The sequence below is a fragment of the Lipophrys pholis genome, assembly GCF_963383615.2.
Source record: "Lipophrys pholis genome assembly, chromosome: 1".
NCBI lineage: Eukaryota > Metazoa > Chordata > Actinopteri > Blenniiformes > Blenniidae > Lipophrys > Lipophrys pholis.
The window spans coordinates 43,886,771-43,906,021 of NC_137635.1; the positions used below are offsets into that span (position 1 = coordinate 43,886,771).

Here is a 19,251-nt window from a genome sequence, read left to right on the forward strand (position 1 = left end):
ATTAATCAGTATATGTGCATCTAAATTCAGTGAATGCAATCTTGGTTTATAAAAACAATGTCAATTTCAAAAGGGTGATGCTACTTAAGTATTGGTAAATCATGAGACTTTATTAACTTATTACAGAACATCTAAGAAGCATTTTACCTAGTTTTATAGACAAACATTAAAAAAAACTCTTGTCAGGTCTTACTGGATGGATACTTATCCTTGATTGTTGTTTACTTTTACCTTAATATATCATAATATAATGCATGATTTCAACTCAATATCTAATAAATATGCCGATACTGAATCAATAACTGTTAATGCAGCATTGCCTGAGCATGACACTGAAGTCAATGTCTTTAACTTTAGTTCTCTATCATTATATCTAGACATAGTTCACACTGAACAAGCTACTGATTTTCAGAGAAAGCCAGTGTCTCGTCCAGGTTAGGATTCCTGAAAAGGACCACAAAATAAAACCAGAGAAATAAAACATGAGAAAAAAAAAGATGGTAAAACAATCGTAAAATGAACACGTTGAACAAAAACAGGCAAAATAAACACAAATCGCATCAAAACAACAAGTAAGACAAAGAGGCATTTGTACGTCTGTGCAGATGTTTCATATTGATCCATCCGTCCAGCTTCTATACCAATAGATCTCAGCTGACTGAGGGAAGACAGTCTACACCCTGGACCGATCACCGGTCAAACAAAGAGAAACGGACAATCACACAAAGTCAGTCACAGCTAAGGTTCATTTTAGTTTGCTTCAAATGCAGGTTTTTGGATTGTAGGAGTAAACACACATGGTGAACTGAGGATCTTCTTGGTATGAGGTGAAAGTGGAAATGGATGGATGGATGGATGATGGATGAATGGATGATGAACAGATGGACGGATGGTGGTACAGATGGATGAACGAACTAAGGGACAGATGGATGATGGATGGATGGAGGGACGGATGGATGATGGAAGGATGACAGAAGGATAGACAATAATAATAATAATAATAATAATAATGCATTTAATTTATGATTCAATTAATTTTCTGTTAAACATTTGAATCTCTTACAGATCAATGCATGAAATAAGGAGGGAGCACAATAACAAACATGACAGATTAATCATATCCAATACAAAGTACATTAGAGGTCATAGTCTTATTATCACTTGTGGGATTGAACAAAGTCTTCATTATCCCTCCATTTAGCTGCTGCGAGTGTTTGGAAGCGCAAGAGCCTGAGTAATTGTTTTAAAGTGTCGGTCCCCCGGTTGAGGAGCACAGGTGCACCGGGCCCTCGGCGGGGCCTCCGCCGGGCTCCGGGCCGCCCCACTGCGCCTGCGTCCCCCGACACGCTGACAGACAAACAGAGCAGCTATTGTTAGCCAGCCGAGCACCGGGGCGGCACGCAGGTTGTCCCGGGGTTTATCCACTCAGTCCTCCCTCTTCACCTGTTGAATATTTACAGCGTTTATCGGCCGGGAGAGGGCCGAGGAACAAAGTTCGGCCGAGCACAGGTGAGCGGGGGAGCCACGGGGACCGAGAAGGGAGGAGGAAGAGGAGGAGGACAGAGAGAAGGAGGAAGTAAATACGGACTCCTGCACCGACCGACCGCCGGGCTCCAACAGGTTAGCTACTTCAATGTTCTAGCGGCGGCTCGGACCTTCCCCCTCCACACACACGTCGAAGAACAATAACAACAAGAAGACAGAATGCCGCTGGGACCGTGGAGGAAGAAAAACAAGGCGACGAAGGAGCATTTGGTGGATAATGAGGAGGTGAGCGGCGGACACGCAGGTGCCGGGAGCTTCGGTAAATCCTCCGCGAATGGAGCCGCCGGGCTCCCGCCTCCACCTGCCAACCTGCGGCCCAAGCTGGTGTTCCACACGCAGCTGGCGCACGGCAGCCCCACCGGGAGGATCGAGGGCTTCACCAACGTCAAGGAGCTGTACGGGAAGATAGCGGAGGCATTCAACATCAGCGCCCCGGAGGTAAGAGCGCACCTGTTGATTGGAGCGGAAGTAGACATAAACAAACAAATAGTTCGGGTCGCTTTCGTGCGTTAACGCTGCTTTTTACAGAGAGTCCGTGAAGTAAACTTTAACAAACTCATGTAAGGGTTTTTCCTCTGGTTTTATGTGAAACTGAACATTAAGATCTTAATTCTTTAACTCTTTTGTTGTCACGATACGTCTTGAAACTATTGTGCACCTCTGGCTAGATGGTTTATGCGATTTTGCAATCCTGGGTTATGTTCACCTTTTGGGTCATCTACTTGTATTTTTGTGTTCTTTCATTGAATTTGGCAAGGTTTTAAGTCATTAATTTTTTTACTTGGTATTGTATGCAACTTTCTGGTCTCCTTGTGTAAGTTTTTCAAAGTTTTTGCCCATATGGTGTATCCCTGTGCCTCCGCCCCTATTGTAGTGTGTGTACTGACTTAAGGTCATTTCATTTGAAGGAATCATGTTTTCCGTAATGTCCCTATTTCTATATTTTTATGGTTGTTTCCTTCTCTTGCAATCACTTTCTTTTCACATTTTGTGACACTTGGGGGACCTTGCATGTGCCTGATGGGTCTGTTCCGTAATCCTTTCTTGGCTGCTGTAAATGTACATATTGATCATTTACATAAACACAAATTACATACAAATATTTAGCCTTTTAAACTTTAAACGGATATATTCGTTTTCAGAAGCTGAGGTCTAAACATTGAGGTGAAAACAAACACTCAATTCCATCTTTTACCTGTCTGTGAAGAGATAGAACAAATAAATGAAAACCAAAATATTTAGTGGCTCTCCATAGTCTTTAAATCATAATAAGAAAGATGAATAAATACATACGTAATGAATACGGGATATTCATTTTCTCAGCTCCTCATTCAACAATAGAAATAATAACAAAAGCAAATAAAAACTGCTTGATTTACTTCCAAGACTTTAAATATACACTTCAAAATTAGCGTGGGGCATTCATGCTGAATGAAATCCATTAACTTCCTGAAGCCTTTTATCTTCAATATCGTTAAGTGGGAGCAGATCTGAGAAGAGCTGCATTTTCTTTTCACACTAGATTAATCATAGTGTAAACAATGGCCAATTGGCATGAGTGTGACTGACGCTACGAGCAGTGGAAGCTGTGGCTTTGTTCAGGTTAATATCCAAACGCTTGAGATGCCCAACGTACGACCCTCCACGCTCTTCATCTTTCCACTGCGTTATTTTAAAACTGTACTTTTCTGCACCTCTGCGGGGAGAGGGTCTTTTTCATGTGGACTCTGTAGCACCGACTAGTGGCCGGAGGCTGCATAACAGTTAGGCAGCCTTATGCGCGAACAAAGCAGTAACTGGTTTAAATGACTAATATTTCCAACGCTGATTAGTGATTTAGTGAGAATTACTTATGTTTTGTGAACTCTGTGAATAACACTAAAATAGCAAAGGTTTTCAAATGAATAGGAACAGAATTTGGCAATAACTGAAATGAATAAAAAAGGATTCAAATATTTGTCACAGTAAGTTAAATTTTTGTGTATAAAATGATTATAACGATTTCATTCAGAGTGAGTAGTTAATTAAGGTATATTTACTTAGAATTGCACGTTTTCAAATGTGATGTTAACCAGACATTTGCTGCTTTCAACCCAGCTGCCTCCAGGTCACCGCCGTGTTTTTTTTTTTTTTTTTGCAAAATCCTGAGCACCTTTTGTGAGGGAGGACATCCGGCGTAAAACTTGTGCCAAATCAAACATGCAAATCACTCAATCGTGCAGACAGGAACAGCTGAAGCACACTCTGGCTGTAATGCTGGTTCCAGTAAAGGTGAAGATTAAACGGTCTTATAAGTGGTTTCACTGGGGGGACAGTCTGGTTGTGGCCATTAAAAGGTTAAGTCAGTCAAACTATCTTAAGCTGTGTAAGACCAAGAAAGATCTGCGCCTTATCTCTCTAATGCAGTCAGGGCCAAATTAATGTGCGTCTATTCTCAGATACAGTTCATCATGTCTGACTGACTTCTCTGCGGAAGCAAGCACAAAAGCTGCATGTGAAGGGCCTGAAAACAAAAGCAGGTCCTCTTAAACGAAACTGTTTGAGCTCTTCCTTTCAAAGGAAAGAGTGAGTGGCATGTTTGGCTTTTGTCAGAGTAAGCATGCAAGTTATCCAGCCCCCCACCTCCCCCAACTGCCCCACTCCCTCCTTTTGAAGCTCGGAGAGAAAGTTCGACAGGAGGAATAATTGTAAAGAAAGACTGAGGTGCTTTGATTTACAGCGACTTGTTGTTTAATCGTAGACGTATGATCAGAGTGAGCTGCTTGATGACAGGAAATACCATTGATGAGACTCTAATGTGGGTATTTATCTTTCAAGCATGTTTCTTTTAATGGCAGCGGCAGTGCAGCAGCAGTTGGGGAAGGATTGGATTTAGGATGTTTTTTGTTGTTTTATTGTCCTGTCCTGCGGCTTGTTTTGTGATTTCCACTCCCAACAGGAAGAAGAAAATCTCAAGGATAAAGATCAATAAAGAATATCACCAGTGTTTGTTGTGGTGACACTGAGAGAAAAAGATTTTTTTCCTGTTTATGTTTGGAAGCCATGCAGAGGAGCCAAAATGTCAACATTTAAAACTGTCCTGTTAAGTGATTATGCTGTAACTAGCAGATATTCTAATTACTGATTGTTTTGTTGTCGTAAAACAGAATAAGTCAGACAGAAAACAAGCTGCTAATCATGTGTGAGAAACTAGAATGAGTGCATTCTTGGCATATTTACTCGCGAAAGGACTTAGTGATCAATCAGCTAGTTGTTTCAGCTCCAGTCTCATTGGCAGTGTGTGCATACGCAGTACAGTAGCTCATTCAGAGCTGTGGCACAGATAATCGAAGACAAAGACCCTGTGAGTGATGTGCCAGTGTTAGCTGTCGGAATCCACAGTTTCTACCTCAGGAAGTCCCTCACGTCCGGTTCAGTGGGCACAGCCTCAAATCCAACCAGATAACTTGTCCAAACCAAAGCCAGAGACGTCCCCGAGGACACTGGGGGAGGGGGGGGGCGGCAGCAGCTCTGCCCCGGGCCTCCTCCCCGCCGGACAAAAGATAGCAGCACTGTTGGTTTCTGAGCAGGTTCCAAGCACAGGTGCTGCTTTTCACGTGTGCGTGAGGAACTATTTTCAAACTTTTAACGTCTGGCTATTTTTAACATTTCATTATGACTGTGATACGTTACTTCCTTTTGCTCTATATGCACAAATTATTATTTTTCTTCTTCAATGTGTCCACTATATAGATAAACCCTGACTGATAATGAATGTGTTGGCTCATTCCAGGATTAGTATAGTTTTTATTATTAGCTGAACAGTATATAACCATTTCAGTATCACTGGATTGTCAGATTTTTCAGCCCAGTTTGGCTTTAAAGAGCTATATTTATAATTTAAAAAAAAAAATGTTTTCAATCTAAATGCAGGATGCTCAACTTGGTGAAACCGGTAAAGATAACTTTTATATATCGTGTGTAAGTTATTGCAATTTATACCAATGTTAGTTAGTCCGTCAGTCAGAACAGCAGTGGTTCATATGAAATCTACTGCGCTGAAAGACTTAATGTTTTGGCATTATTTAGATAATAAGAAATGTATACAGATAACAGCCTGGCATTGACACTGAGCAAAAAAAATTGGGTTTTTGAGTGATAATCAGATACATAAAAGACAAACATTTGACCAGTGTAAATGTTTTATTAAATCATCTTTAAATTCTAGTATTTGTTCTTCTTGGTCTTATTTTGCAAAAACAACTTTTTTTTCCTTTTTTATAAAAACCTCTTTGTGCTTTGGTTCGGCAGATCATCTGCCTCCTCGACAGTTACACCGACCATCTCCTTGTCCTCCTTCACTGCATCTACTCTTTCTTTTTCCAGCCTGTCCACTATCTCAGCTCCGCACATGTCAAAACCACCAACCTCTGATTTGCTCAACTTTCGTTCTCTCTCTCTCTGATCATGAAAGCCTTCTCGGTTCTTCATCTCTGCCCTCTCCAGCTCAGCCTTCGGCCTTTTATACAGCGCCACTCTCTCCTAACCACACACCTTAACAGGTCTCACTACAATCACAGAATATTAAAAGCTGCATTAATGGTTAGCAGCATTAACAGCAGGACACTGAAGTGGTAACACCCTTGTTTGTCCAGTAGGAGTTCAACCAGGCATGTTGATGTAGTAAATTCTGACCTGCTTCTATCACGTTCAAAACATAATTATACTGCCCGTGTACCTGATATCAATAGAAACAATGCCACGCCTAAGGAGTGTGCAGACTATTTTAAAAACTGTGGAAAAATGGCATTGAAATGACCAAACACAGAGATGAGAGAGCGTCTGCTGATCAATAAAGAGGAAAAGCCCTACAGGAAAAGGACACCAACAGTACAGTCAAAGTCAGCTTCCAACTTGTGTTAATTGAAATTTCACCAAAATTCTAAAAGTCGGATTTACTCCTCCAAGCGATGCATTCAGCAAACAATTTGATGAGGCTGACTGACCGAGGTAAACTCTTGTTTACACGGAGTCGGAGAGTTTTCAAAAAGTTACAACTCGGGTGCTGTTTTCAGTGGCTCCGAGCGCCATTGGCATGTAAATGGCCACCAAAACACAACGGAAATGTTGCATTTTCCCTTGAAAATGTAATCAAAGATTTCACATCCGACTCATCTCCCTTCCTTTATAGTTCAGCAGACTTTTCCTGCTCACCCATTTAAGATATTCAAATGTATTTTATGAAGAATTGAGTGCTTTGATGTATTTATTAATACTTAACTGTCAAATGCAGTTGGTATTCTGAATTCTGTGAAAAGGATAATTTCCCGCTGAGCATCAGATGAATGTACCATCTGTTTTTAGCTGTCATAAAGAGTCTGAGCTTTAAATAAGAGCAGACAGCCCTGCATGAATTATAAAAAAAAAAAAAAAACAGATGATAGTGAAATATAGTTTAGATCTCAAATATAAGGTTTATCAGTATTAGACAATTAGTGGAGTTTACTACTTTTGTGCATATATTACTACAATAATGATAACTAAATTCAACATATTGCCAGAAAAACTAGATATTTTCTCCTGGATGTGACCATTTTTGTGTTCTGCTGGATTTCTGCTCAGATTTTGCTCCATTTTGTTTTGACATTTCATTCGTGAATTTAGAGTGTTTTTAAGGTTGTGCCCCAGGGAGCTGTTATCCTCTTCTCCAGAGCCGCTGTGAAAGCACAGGAGAGAAATATGTAGCTCACTGAGCTGCAACAACTTGCAACTAGTTACAGGCATAGAGAAAATACAGGATGATACTTTGCACCTGAAACCAAACTGCCTTCTAATGGTTGGATTGAAAAATAATGTTGTGTTCCTTCCATTCACTGCAATTGATCCTGGTGCGACTCCCGTAGAAATACCTGCTCAGTTCTGTTCTTTATGAAGAATTCACATTTGCGGAGGATTAAACTGCGTCTCGGTGTCTGTAGTGCATAAACACTTCGTTCTCCACTAAACTCATTGAGCTAAACGCCCAAACAACACGGAACAAAGTGACACGCGACACTAAAAACTGGTGTACTTTCCTCTCAGTTGTTCTCTCAATTGTTTGAAAGCACCAAAGAACATGTCATTTAACTTGAATCTCGATTTCAAGACCAGCCGCAGTACTGAAAGAGCTCACAGTGTAGTGACACACATATTATGTAAACTCTGTCCAGTCTGTTATCTGAGCCACCGGGATCTGCGTGTGATATCAGACTCGATAAAGTGTGAGATCTTTCAGCCCAGGTCAAAGTCTGCCTCTTGGCCCCACAGCTGTCGAGCTCGAGGTGTGGCCCCGTGACTTTGCCCGTATTTGCCTGCAACTTTGAATGTCCCATGTTGTGGTCGTGCAACACACACCTGTGGTTTCTAGCCAACATGTTCCAGGTAGCCTTTGGCTCCACATACGCAGCCAGATATTGCCTAATCGGGTGGTGAGGATTAGGTGAAACAATCTTATTTGACGAGGCTTGAGTCTGGTGTTTGTGCTCGCTAAGCTCCCGCACTCACTTCATAAACGTTGGTAATTAAAAAATAAAAAAAGTTCAAGGCAGATACAGAATTATGTTACTCAGTCCTACGCGTCTCATAGTTCAAATGACGTAATCCTATCTTGATCTGTACCTGGATTTGTCAGTTTTATTGCCATTATGCCAAGAATAAATGCAGTCTCTCATGACATGATCACAAGAGACTGCTTCCAGACACCTTTTGTATTCAGATCCTCTTTAGGGCACTTCAGATCTTAGCCTCTCCATTTTAATCAGTATGCAGGACAACAGCTCAGCCACCTGTTCGACATTCACAAAGCTTACAGGAGTTAGTTGAGCTCTTGTACTGGGCTTTTTCACACAGGGAATAAAATGAACCATTAATTTGTACCAATTCTACAAATCATTCCAAAACCAAAACAAGAAGCACGACAATACCATAAACTCTGTGCGCATGTCAGATAAATAGATAAATGTTTGGTGCAGAAGTGAAATGCATTTTATTATATTGTAGCTTCTCACTATTTGATACGTTACAAATATATAATATCAGGAGTTTGTTTAATGCAGAACAAATGTGGCAATTTACAAAAAGAGCAAACTTATTGGCAAATATTTAAGTTTCTTTTTATTCTTTAATGGTTTTTTACTATCAGTCACTATTGTTAAAAAGAATCAACTAATTTCTGTTTAACTCTTTACCCATTGATCACATGTCTATTGATTAACTCGCTTCATACGGTAAGTAACTACTCATTTATTATTTCACAATATTATCCAGTTAAATTGGTTATTGTCCTGCATTACTTTGCCGTCTAATAACGTGTTCTGAAAATATCCGGTGTCATGTTACCATCCAACGTGCTCGAGCATGTAAATAAGCATCGTCTCTCCCTGCATGTCCAAAACACGTGACACAAACGAAGCGTTAGTAAAATGCAAAGAAGCGCGTGTGAGTGCCAGTCATGATGGGGGGTTGCCATGGCAATGCCTCGGTCAACACACAAAGGTTTTCGGGAGCAGCTGGAGTTTTCGTTCGGTGTCCCGAGACCATCGGTGTGACGAAAACTAATATTTGTTAAGACGTGACGTGTGCGTTCACGTAACCTCATCCCAGCCCCTCCTTCAACAAATAAGATGAATGTAAATACAGTCTTTTGATATTTTTCAGTATGCGAGTGCTCTCAAGCAGGATGAATCTTTATCAGACATTTGATGAAACAATACTATGTTACGGGATGAGAAAACTCGGGTTCAGCCTGGTTTACTTTAAATCACCACAGCTGTGTTTTAGGAAGTCTTGATGATTAGATGTCTGAGTTAAAACTTATCCAAGGTTTCTGTTGTCATTTCATGTGAAACATTTTGTATTTCTCATGAATGTAAACTACTCTGTGGTAAATGAACGCAATCTATGTAGATGTTTTCATAAATATTGTGCTTTTAAATGATATTCACTGTTCATATTGGTTTTAATTGTCACAGAATCAATTGTCACAGATCATTTAGTCAATAATTAAAGTGAAGTTGGCACAATAAATATTTTTACTCCATATTTACCTGGAGTATTTCCTGTTTCATAGCCTTTATGTGCATCCGTATGGTCGTTAACATTTTTTTTCTTTTCCCATGCCTTTTAATAGTGACTTGATGCGATCTTGTGCGATATCTTGGAAATTTGTTGGAAATATCTAGTCTTCCTCTTTCTGAGTCACTTTTATGAAAGCCCTAATCATCATTGTCACCTTGAGGAATCTCAGATCCGCAGTTTGGTGAATGATTGCAAAGGTTCAACTGCTGATGCGTATGATTTTACCACGACACACAGCTTACATCAGCACTCCCTGTTAAATAATACAGACAAGAATAGAACCAGGAAACATAACGCAGCAGCTTGTTAAACCGTTGCATACTGCATGTCCCATTTCGGCCTCTTTAACTGTATTGACCTTTTTTTCTGCCATTAAAGTTCCAGTTGAAGAGGCTTTAAATAGGAAGAAACAGGTTTTCAGAGTTTGACAGCATGGGGTATGTCAGAGGGCAGTCTAATTAAACGCTGTATTTATCTCAGCTCACCTTTCTGCAGAGGCAGGAGTCATGATCTCTCGTCTCGCTGCTGAGTCGTATGGAGACATTTGGAGGTGGAAAAAGAAATTCAATGACTATCAAAATTACAACTTTATCAAATGCCTCTTCAGATCCCTTCTTGAATCTTTTTGTTGTGTTGTAGGCAATTTTGGGAGTTACAGGAACTCTCTGTACCGATGACAACATCAGAACAAGATATGTGTTGCTTCAGTGAAATGATGAGAAATATTGTAATTGGATATTTCATTGTGAAGCAGCTGGATATAGTGTTACGAGGTGGAGGTCTGATATCCCACATGTCCCTACTTTTAAATTACATAATTTACATACAGTTAATGTAAGCTGAAAACCATGTCAGACGACTATTATAATGCTTTTATCAAGCTCAGGATAATATTCAATCACAAGGCTAAAGAGTGTAAAGTTAGATAGTGCCATAATGCCTTTACATTTAAACTTTTACATTTTGCTGACAACCTGGTTTTGAGGCTAGTTTGATAGCAACGAGGCGGCTCGCTTCCATGGCAGCATTACTGCTATCTCAGCTTGAGTCTCAGTGTTGAGTTATGTCCACTACTCTTAAGAAACGTGTTTTTGAAAAATCATTGTTTTCTTTGAAATTCCTACAATTTGCTTGGTGGTGTGGCGAGCTGGATTGGAGCCTCTTGCAGGCCGGTTTTTGCCCACGGACCTTATGTTTGATACCCCTGAGGTAACCCATTATAGGACTGTAGTTTAAATCTAACACCACATAGGCACAGGAAGAACATGCAAACGTCACGAGTGAGGGCTAAATGGGCCACTCGCCTCAAATCTTCTAAATTGTAGGACCTTGTTCTTGACCGTTATGTGTATAAAAATCTGAGATTTTAAAATTCTTACTTTTTTACAGACGACACTGTGCATTTTGTATTCATGTAAACTTAAGTTTTTTTTTTTTAAATTAATTACAAGCCGTGCTTAATTACTGTCAAAAGAACATGTGACACCCTGACTCGGTTTCCTACGAACCAGAGTCGTGACTTGAATAATTTCTGCATTTCTGCATTTCTACAAACTTGTGTATCTGTTGGTTGTCAAACTGAAATTAGTCAGCTATATTGTGTTTTTTGTTCTCTGGTGTTTTTGATTCTCTCGCTCCGGTGCTTGAGTCACTGCTTGGGTTGACACTGAGCAGATTGGAGTGTTTCTCTTCTGACTTGCCCTTTTTTTCTCCACGTGATTATCAGGGTTCTGGTCAGTGTGACACAGGCCGTGGGCGGTGTAGTATCTGTTCTTGTGAGTTGAGGTGGTGCCGCGGCCTTGTGCTGGCTGTGATGCCGCTTGCCGCGGCCCGGTGCACGCACACAGCTCAGCGGGAGCAGAGCTGCGTGCCTCGAAAAGAAACTGCTTAATACTGTCGGCAGCCTTGGTAACCACTTGTAGGCGTCTGCTGCTGTTCCTCCCACCTGCTCTTGGGTAACGCACTGGCATGGGTGGAGGCAGAGGGAGGGGGCGTCTGTTATGGAAAAAGAGAGAGAGAGAGCGCACCATCAATTCAGTTACAGCACACCGTTCTTTTAGCACAGTTTCTCTCTCTGCCTTCTCCTCCAGTGGCCTCCCTCCATTCTAATCCAGGTCTTTTATAGTCTGGTAACCCAAGGCAACGAACGAGGCCGTGTCAGCTTGTGTGTTAGTGTGAGACGAACGCTCGTCGGTACACAGGGGGGAGAAAAAGAGGCCCAAACAAGGTAGGCCTCACTGATTGGTGCATAAAGGTCATCTCTCTGATGAACCAGAGCAAATCAATTCCTCCCTGTGAAAGCTGGAAGTCAGCGACTGAATGTGAACTGGCTTCACGGTCAGTCCAGAGTCAAAAACATGATTCAGGAACCCTGGACTTGTCCTGCCGGACTCCGGTCTCCATTTGAAGAGCTATTAAACAGGTCACTCATGTATCGTGTTCCCGATGATCACATTTCCATGTCTCCAACCTGGAAAGACACAGTGTGAAGCCAGATGAAGGTGTGATTGCCACATTTCTGGCACAGGAGGATAGGCCACTTCATTTCAAACGAAGGGCCAGCCGCTGCTGACCCCGTGGGGCTGAAGAGGGCATAACTGAACCGCTGCAATAAAGACAAGAGCCCCCCACAACGAGTCCTGCATTTAGCATAGTGACGCAGAACACCAATATCTACTTTAACTCCTGAATCTGACTCAGTTTTAAATATTGAATCATTGTTTATTTTTTGAGTGTGTATCGCAAATACAAAGTGTGTTCCAGTGGGTTTTCCTCCGGAATTACTTTGTGATGTAAAATGTTTCTGATGAACTTCACCTTGTGTGTCTTTTTCTTTTTTTTTTCCTTTGGTAATTCAGATCCTATTCTGCACTCTCAACACCCACAAGATCGACATGGACAAACTGCTGGGGGGCCAGATCGGCCTGGAGGACTTCATCTTCGCTCACATCAAAGGGCTCAAGAAGGAGATCGAGGTGTATAAAAACGAGGACGCTCTGGGTCTCACCATCACTGACAACGGAGCCGGCTACGCTTTTATCAAGGTGAGAACGGCCGTCCCTTCTCAACTCGTCAGTATTCACACTGGTGTCAAGAAACGAGACGTGAAACATTAATACATCGGTTGTGGACACGATGAGGCTCGGTATAGTTTTATATCACATGAATGTGACTATTGCTGACGTTGGAGAAAGAAACAAAATCAGCAGAAATATCAAAAAGAACAATTTGTACAAATGTACAATACACTATAAGTTATATATTGTCTGTATATACAATAGAATAACAATATATGACGTAAACAACGGCGGTTCCCACCTCAGGAGTTTAAAAAACATTTTCAGCTCAAGCTGGCGGTGCAAAAATAAATAAAATGAAAATATATTTGAATGACTATGTTATAGTGTTAATGTCCATGTCGGGGGACGATAATGTCTCTTTTTATTGTTCTTTGACATTTATTCATTCATCCGTCCTGACTGCACTCACCCAGCTTCTGATCACTCCTGCCGACTTTAACGTAACTTGACAAACCTTTCTCACTGTGAAAATCAGAATTCTCTTCAGTTTGCTGCTGGTGTCGATGGATCCCGACCTAATCGGCTTATCTGGTCCCACCAGTGTTGCTCAAGCTGCTCATATGTGCCATCATGTGATGGTGCAGCAGCACTGCAGCCTCACAGTGTGGCGGTGCAGCGGTAATGTGAGAACTGTTTAAAGATGTGTCAGACGGATCAGCTTCAATTTATTCATTCGGTTTAACCTTTCATGTTTGGAAAGTTATCTCATACAGTCCAAACACAACTTTCCACTCATGTGTGGACACACGTGGTGCTTATTTTACAGTCCACTGTACACCACTGTGCACTAAGTGTGAAAGGTGTAGCAGCATTCAAACTGTGATAATATGTTGAAATGACCTGGATTGGTTTGAAATGTGTCTGTGGAGTGAAAACTGAGAGAAATATGGTTCAAAAGCTCCCAGTCCCACACAGGACATCGGCAGTGGATGTTTTTCCATCTGAAATGTTATTTCTTTTGTTTTTTTCTTAAGCTTTTGAGAAATAATCACTTTTATTCACTCTTCCATGAAATCAGTCATAATTGGAAAAAGAAACGTCAACAAACGGCTCCTCTCCTGTGAAATGCTGCTGGTTTGAACTGCAGACGTACATAAATGAAGTAAAAATAGAAAAAGGTCCAGTCACAACTGATGTAAATCACAACTAACACTATTAAAAAGGACACATTAACATCAGCTACATACATGTTTGTATTAATCATCAATCATATCGTTATCATGACGCTCAAAAATCCAATATCAAGCAGATTGATGTAAAGATAATTCTTTATTTGTCCGACAATCTGGACATTTGCATTGCTGTAGCTGCAAGTGGATAGTAATAACAATAGCAAAAGAACATGAACAAATGCCTTTATTGACTTGCTTTCATTTCATTAATTACTTGCCGACCCCTAAAACTTCCATAAAAATGTTTTCATCGAAACGATTAAAGATTTCTCCTGTAGAAACTTCCAGTTTTGTACCTACAGTGACATCAGTTTGCATGTGTTGGAGTGAAACCAGCTACAGCGAATACAAACACACTAAATTGCTCTCCTGCTGTACAGCGTGGAACAAGATGGGCGTCCAGTCGGTGGTGAGGGCACCACGATAAATAGACCAATACTTACCTTCAAAGAAATCCACACTATTAACTATTGAAACAATCCTAGTTGTATTTTACAACTTCTACCCTCAAGCAGCCAATTTCGATTTCCCATGAGGACATGAGATATGAAGGGTCAGCCGGCAAAAGTGGACACAAGCAGGGATTGAGGCACAAATTGTTTTCCTTTTTTAATAAACATCCTGGCCCAGTATTGTCTTGTAATATTTGACCCTGACCTCTTCTTTCCGTCAGCGTATCAAAGAGGGCAGCATCGTGGACGGCGTGAAAGTGGTGTGCGTGGGCGACCACATAGAGTGCATCAACGGGCGTAACATCGTGGGGACGCGGCACTACGAGGTGGCCCGCATGCTGAAGGAGCTGCCCAGAGACAAGAACTTCACCCTCAAACTGGTGGAGCCCATGAAGGCTTTTGGTGAGTAAGAAGGGCGTAGGCGACGCGCTCACCGAATCAAAGATGCACACATCGATACGTTACATAACCAGCATGTATGAGTGCCAGCGTATAAGAAAGAGTTTTGTAAACAATACTATGAGTCGTTTGCAATCATCAGTGAACTTCATCACAGTAGCAGCAAGAAGAAAAGGAAACTGTGAAATCAATATTTGGTTTGACTACCGCTGATGTTTTGAAGCACTACCGGTTCTCTTCTCAGTTTCTTTTTTAACTACTTGACAGGTGGGTCGTTCCAACGTTTTGGAGATCTTTCAGTTTTTCTACAGGTTCGGTCTGTCTGTGTTTATATAATCTTAGCCAAACTTTACACTGAGGGAGCCGCTCTGTGTGTCTGTCCACACTGCCTGCTGTTGGCCTTGTTCGTAAACAATCAGATGTTTTACTGCAGGTCGGCTAAAACGAGCAGCACAGACCTTAAGGACATTTTCTCCTTGTGCTGCTTTTTCCTCTTTCAAATGTTGTTGCATTGATAAGGAACATGCATTTGTGGGATGAGCAACAGTGCTGAATATATGTGGTTTGAACCCATGAAACATTAGCTTGATCTTTTTTTTTTTTGTTAGCTTTTTTTTTTGGAAGATTTAAATCAGAATATATGAGACATGTCATTAACTAAGGACGTGTCAGTAGAGCCATCGTAAAACCATTTAAATAGGAAATAATTCAAGCTGTCCAGCACTATAAGATGGATTGCCAAGATTTGTTAAAACTCAGAAAGTTCCATCCTTTTTCTGCTTAGTTTATATCCTTTTTGCAATGTCTTGGCTTCTCTATCCAGCCTCCAAACATCCACGAGATACTTTCAGTGCTTTAGAAAGGTTACGTTTAATAAGTTAGTGTATTAATAAATCAAATGTTTCATGTACGTCACTATATCTCAGTGGTTTGACAAAGTCATAATAGGAAAAAAGACAATAATAGCAATACATTAGAGATTTCTAATGGGGATGATCAGATTAAAACAGAATTTAGAAATATCTTTAAGAATACAAATGCCTAAATAGAATGTAACAAAGGCAAAAGACATATAAAACTGGTTAAAACACTAATGTAAAATTAAATATATGAATGATATGAAAAGGCCATCAAGGAGAATAAAGCAGTGAAATGACAAAATTGTGGTCGATATTAGATAAAAGATAATTCGATAAAAGCCCAGATAAAGTGCATCTTAAATATTTGTGTAAAGTAATAATTCCGTCTCTTAATAATGAGGTCTTGGTCTAAACTAATAAACTCATTGTCTTCAGGGTTGTCAGTGTTTATCATATCAACACATTATTCACTGAAGTTGGGTTTTTATGATGTCTACATAATTGTAACAATCTTAAAGATTTCTCAAGATTTATATATATATACAAGTGATAATCTGCTGAATTCAACAAGATTCCTGATTGTATAATCTGATTGTTGAGAGGCTAAATTATCGCCATAATGTGGGATTTACAAGATGGAATAAAAAGGTTCATTACCGTCACTGTTTGTATTGTGAAGAAATACCCATTTTGCTTTACAAATGCTTGAATTACTGTCGTCTGGTGGGATGGAATTCCAATGTTTCCCTTTTGAAACCAAACCTCTTTGTTACAGTTTCTGGTTGATGAAACCAGCGGGACACTATGACACTGTGTGACGCTCTATGTGCAGGATAAACGTTTCACCAATACTCCCATCATCTCGTTGACAGAAATGCTGGAGCCCAGGTCCAAGGGCGCCAAACCTGCCAGTGAAAATAAGGTGGGCACGGGGAGGGGGACGCTGAGGCTTCGCGCCAAAGGTCCAGCTACAGTGGAGGACGAGGTGAGTACGGGTCGGAGAGACAGGAGACCACACACACTCATGTTCACACTGACGGGCAATTTAGAGCCGGGAATAAACCTGGACTCCAACCGAGGATTAACGTTGAATGTCGTTTGTCTGTTTCAGCCGACAGAGTTTGAGGAGAAAGCCGTAAAGAAAGTAGACGACCTTCTGGAGAGCTACATGGGCATCAGAGACACGGAGCTGGGTGAGGAAGCCACAGTGGGAACCTATCAGCAGAGGAATTTCAACCTCAGATATGTAACCTCCATGCTGCCACTGGGTCTATAACTGATAAACAGCACAAATTGAGATGCTTCATCACATAGAAGCAGAGTTTTAGTGTTCCAGTAAGAGAGATGAATTTGATTCTAGTTTTCTGAGGAGTAGAAGGTGAGATTGGGTCAATATCCAGGTTAAATCAAAGGTTCAGGCAGTGCTTCTTTCTACGTGCACTCCATGATTCACTCACATCATGTTGCCAACACAATCCCTCCTGGAGAAAAGCAAAATATTAATGTGTTGTGCTTCTCTGGCTGCAGTCTGTGGAAATATTGGATTTAGCAATATCAAAGTGTTTGTGTTGGGAGCTGGGAACACGTCAAACAGCGGAGAAAGCTTGTTTATGGAAATCTCGTGTTGGAAGTTTCTCACCGTCCGCTCTCCCCTCTGCAGCCGCCACCATGGTGGAGGTCGGCCGCGACAAGAAGAACCCGGACGAGTTCGCCATGGCGCTAGACGAGACCCTCGGGGACTTCGCCTTCCCCGACGAGTTCGTCTTCGACGTGTGGGGGGCCATCGGGGACGCCAAGCAGGGAAGATTTTAAGCGTTGCGCTCCTGCTGCTGCCGCTGTCCTCTCCCACTCCCACACACACACACACACACACACACACACACACACACACACACACACACACACACACACACACACACACACACACACACACACACACACACATTCTTCCAATTCACCTCTTCCTGTCCTCAGAAGCCAACTGGACAAACTTCAAGCAGCACTGACGGGGGTGGAAGAAGCAGCGTTCCTCCCATCACTTTGTTCTTGGCGTAGCTTTGCTCTCAGCTGCCGAGTCCGTCTTCAGCCCTTTCTGCTCAGAGATAACTATGAGACTCGGAGCCCGGTTTTGTCTCTCCTCCAGCGTGCTGAAGAGTTGGTGATTCATTCCAGATGTTGTTGTGTATACCTGCTGTGGACTCGGGCCAGATGAAGCTGCTCTCTCATGAAACCTTAATGATGCCGTCTGCCTGTCCGTCACAGCAAACTGTAGCCAACACGGGGACGGTCACACTTATTAGAAATGGTACGTGCACAACCTTTAATCTAAAACAAAAACACTCAAGTTTTGATCACATTTTCTGGCTGTGTAATTGTGAATATACAGATGTATCACAGCTTTTTATAGCTTTTTTTTTGTTTTTTTCAATGTGGAGCAAGCTGCGGATTTTGCAGCAGCATTGTGTAATTTGAGCAATTGTAGGGACTGTAGCAATATCTCCTTTCTACAGCAACATTTTTATTTCCTTTAAGTGGTTTAAAAGATGTTCTAGCTGTGGCCAAGTTCACTGTTGCTAGTGATGTTTTTGTTTTTAACTCTCTGCTTGAGCCATTTGTTCATCTATCACACTGAACAGCACAGAGAAAGATCTATTTTACCACACACATTCCTGATGTCTCTCATCTTTTAGTTGTAAATTGTCATAAGTTGAAACATATTTAGATATGCACACTGAATATTTCTTTGTCTCTTTGTCTTACAATTTATTTTATCATTAAAGGTCCCATATTATGCAAAATTGCCTTTATAATCCCCTCTATCCACATCCAGCCTACGTATGAGGCTCCAGAAGTGAAGAACGCCGGTCATCTCCCTCACTTGCTCCACTTTTTTATCAAATGTGAGCTCATGCAGGCGATTCAGAGATTTTTCGCCTCCATTATGTCATGCGGGGAATAACTACTCCCTCTGGTTGTGGCGCTCTGTCTCACTAATATACACTTATATACAAGTCATGGCGATAAATCCACCGTAAACATTAGCACATTGCACCGGCATTTTAGATGAACTGGTTTCCCTGTTAGATGGTGACAGACTTCCTTTAGTATCCCTCGTTGCTGCTAGTAACGACATGTATTAAATTTAAAAAAAGACTCAAAGGTACGACACTGTTAAACGACATTCGTCAGGACAGCTGCGGATTCCTGTTGGGTTTTCAACATCTGCTATCAGCAGCAACAAAGGACACCAGTTAACAGGGAAACCAGGAGAAAACAGCCTGTTCTCAATAGAACTCAGTAGAGGGTGTTTTAGACTGGCTTAAATTCAGGACCAAGGCTGGATTTGGGGAAATACACTTTGAATACAATGTTATTGGGCCTCTGACACCTCGGTGAAATTGCATAACATGGGATCTTTAAATCCAAATGCTGTAAGATGATTTTGAAGGGTTAAAAGCCTTTCTGAAGGATGAACAAGATCAATAACAATCCGATGTCTTAAATACCTGCACTGACTGTTGGACTGAGATTAAGAACGACTTGATTCATCTCATCTCTTTGCAGAGGTTGTGTGTCGTCTGACAAACCATAAGGGATCACTGTTGTTGCTTAGGCAATAAAATTTGATATGCTGTTTTAAACGACGCAG

General features: G+C 41.2%; 1 protein-coding gene across 1 annotated transcript; it reads left to right on the forward strand.

The window, feature by feature from the left end:
* Nucleotides 1–1,341: 1,341 nt before the first annotated feature.
* Nucleotides 1,342–19,241, forward strand: gipc2 (GIPC PDZ domain containing family, member 2). The gene is made up of 6 exons (XM_080468207.1): nt 1,342–1,983; nt 12,498–12,683; nt 14,565–14,745; nt 16,475–16,587; nt 16,714–16,795; nt 17,263–19,241. Exons 1-6 carry the CDS (start codon nt 1,705–1,707, stop codon nt 17,412–17,414), a joined length of 993 nt encoding a protein of 330 aa, XP_080324333.1. The 5' UTR covers nt 1,342–1,704; the 3' UTR covers nt 17,415–19,241.
* The last annotated feature ends 10 nt before the right edge of the window (nt 19,242–19,251 follow it).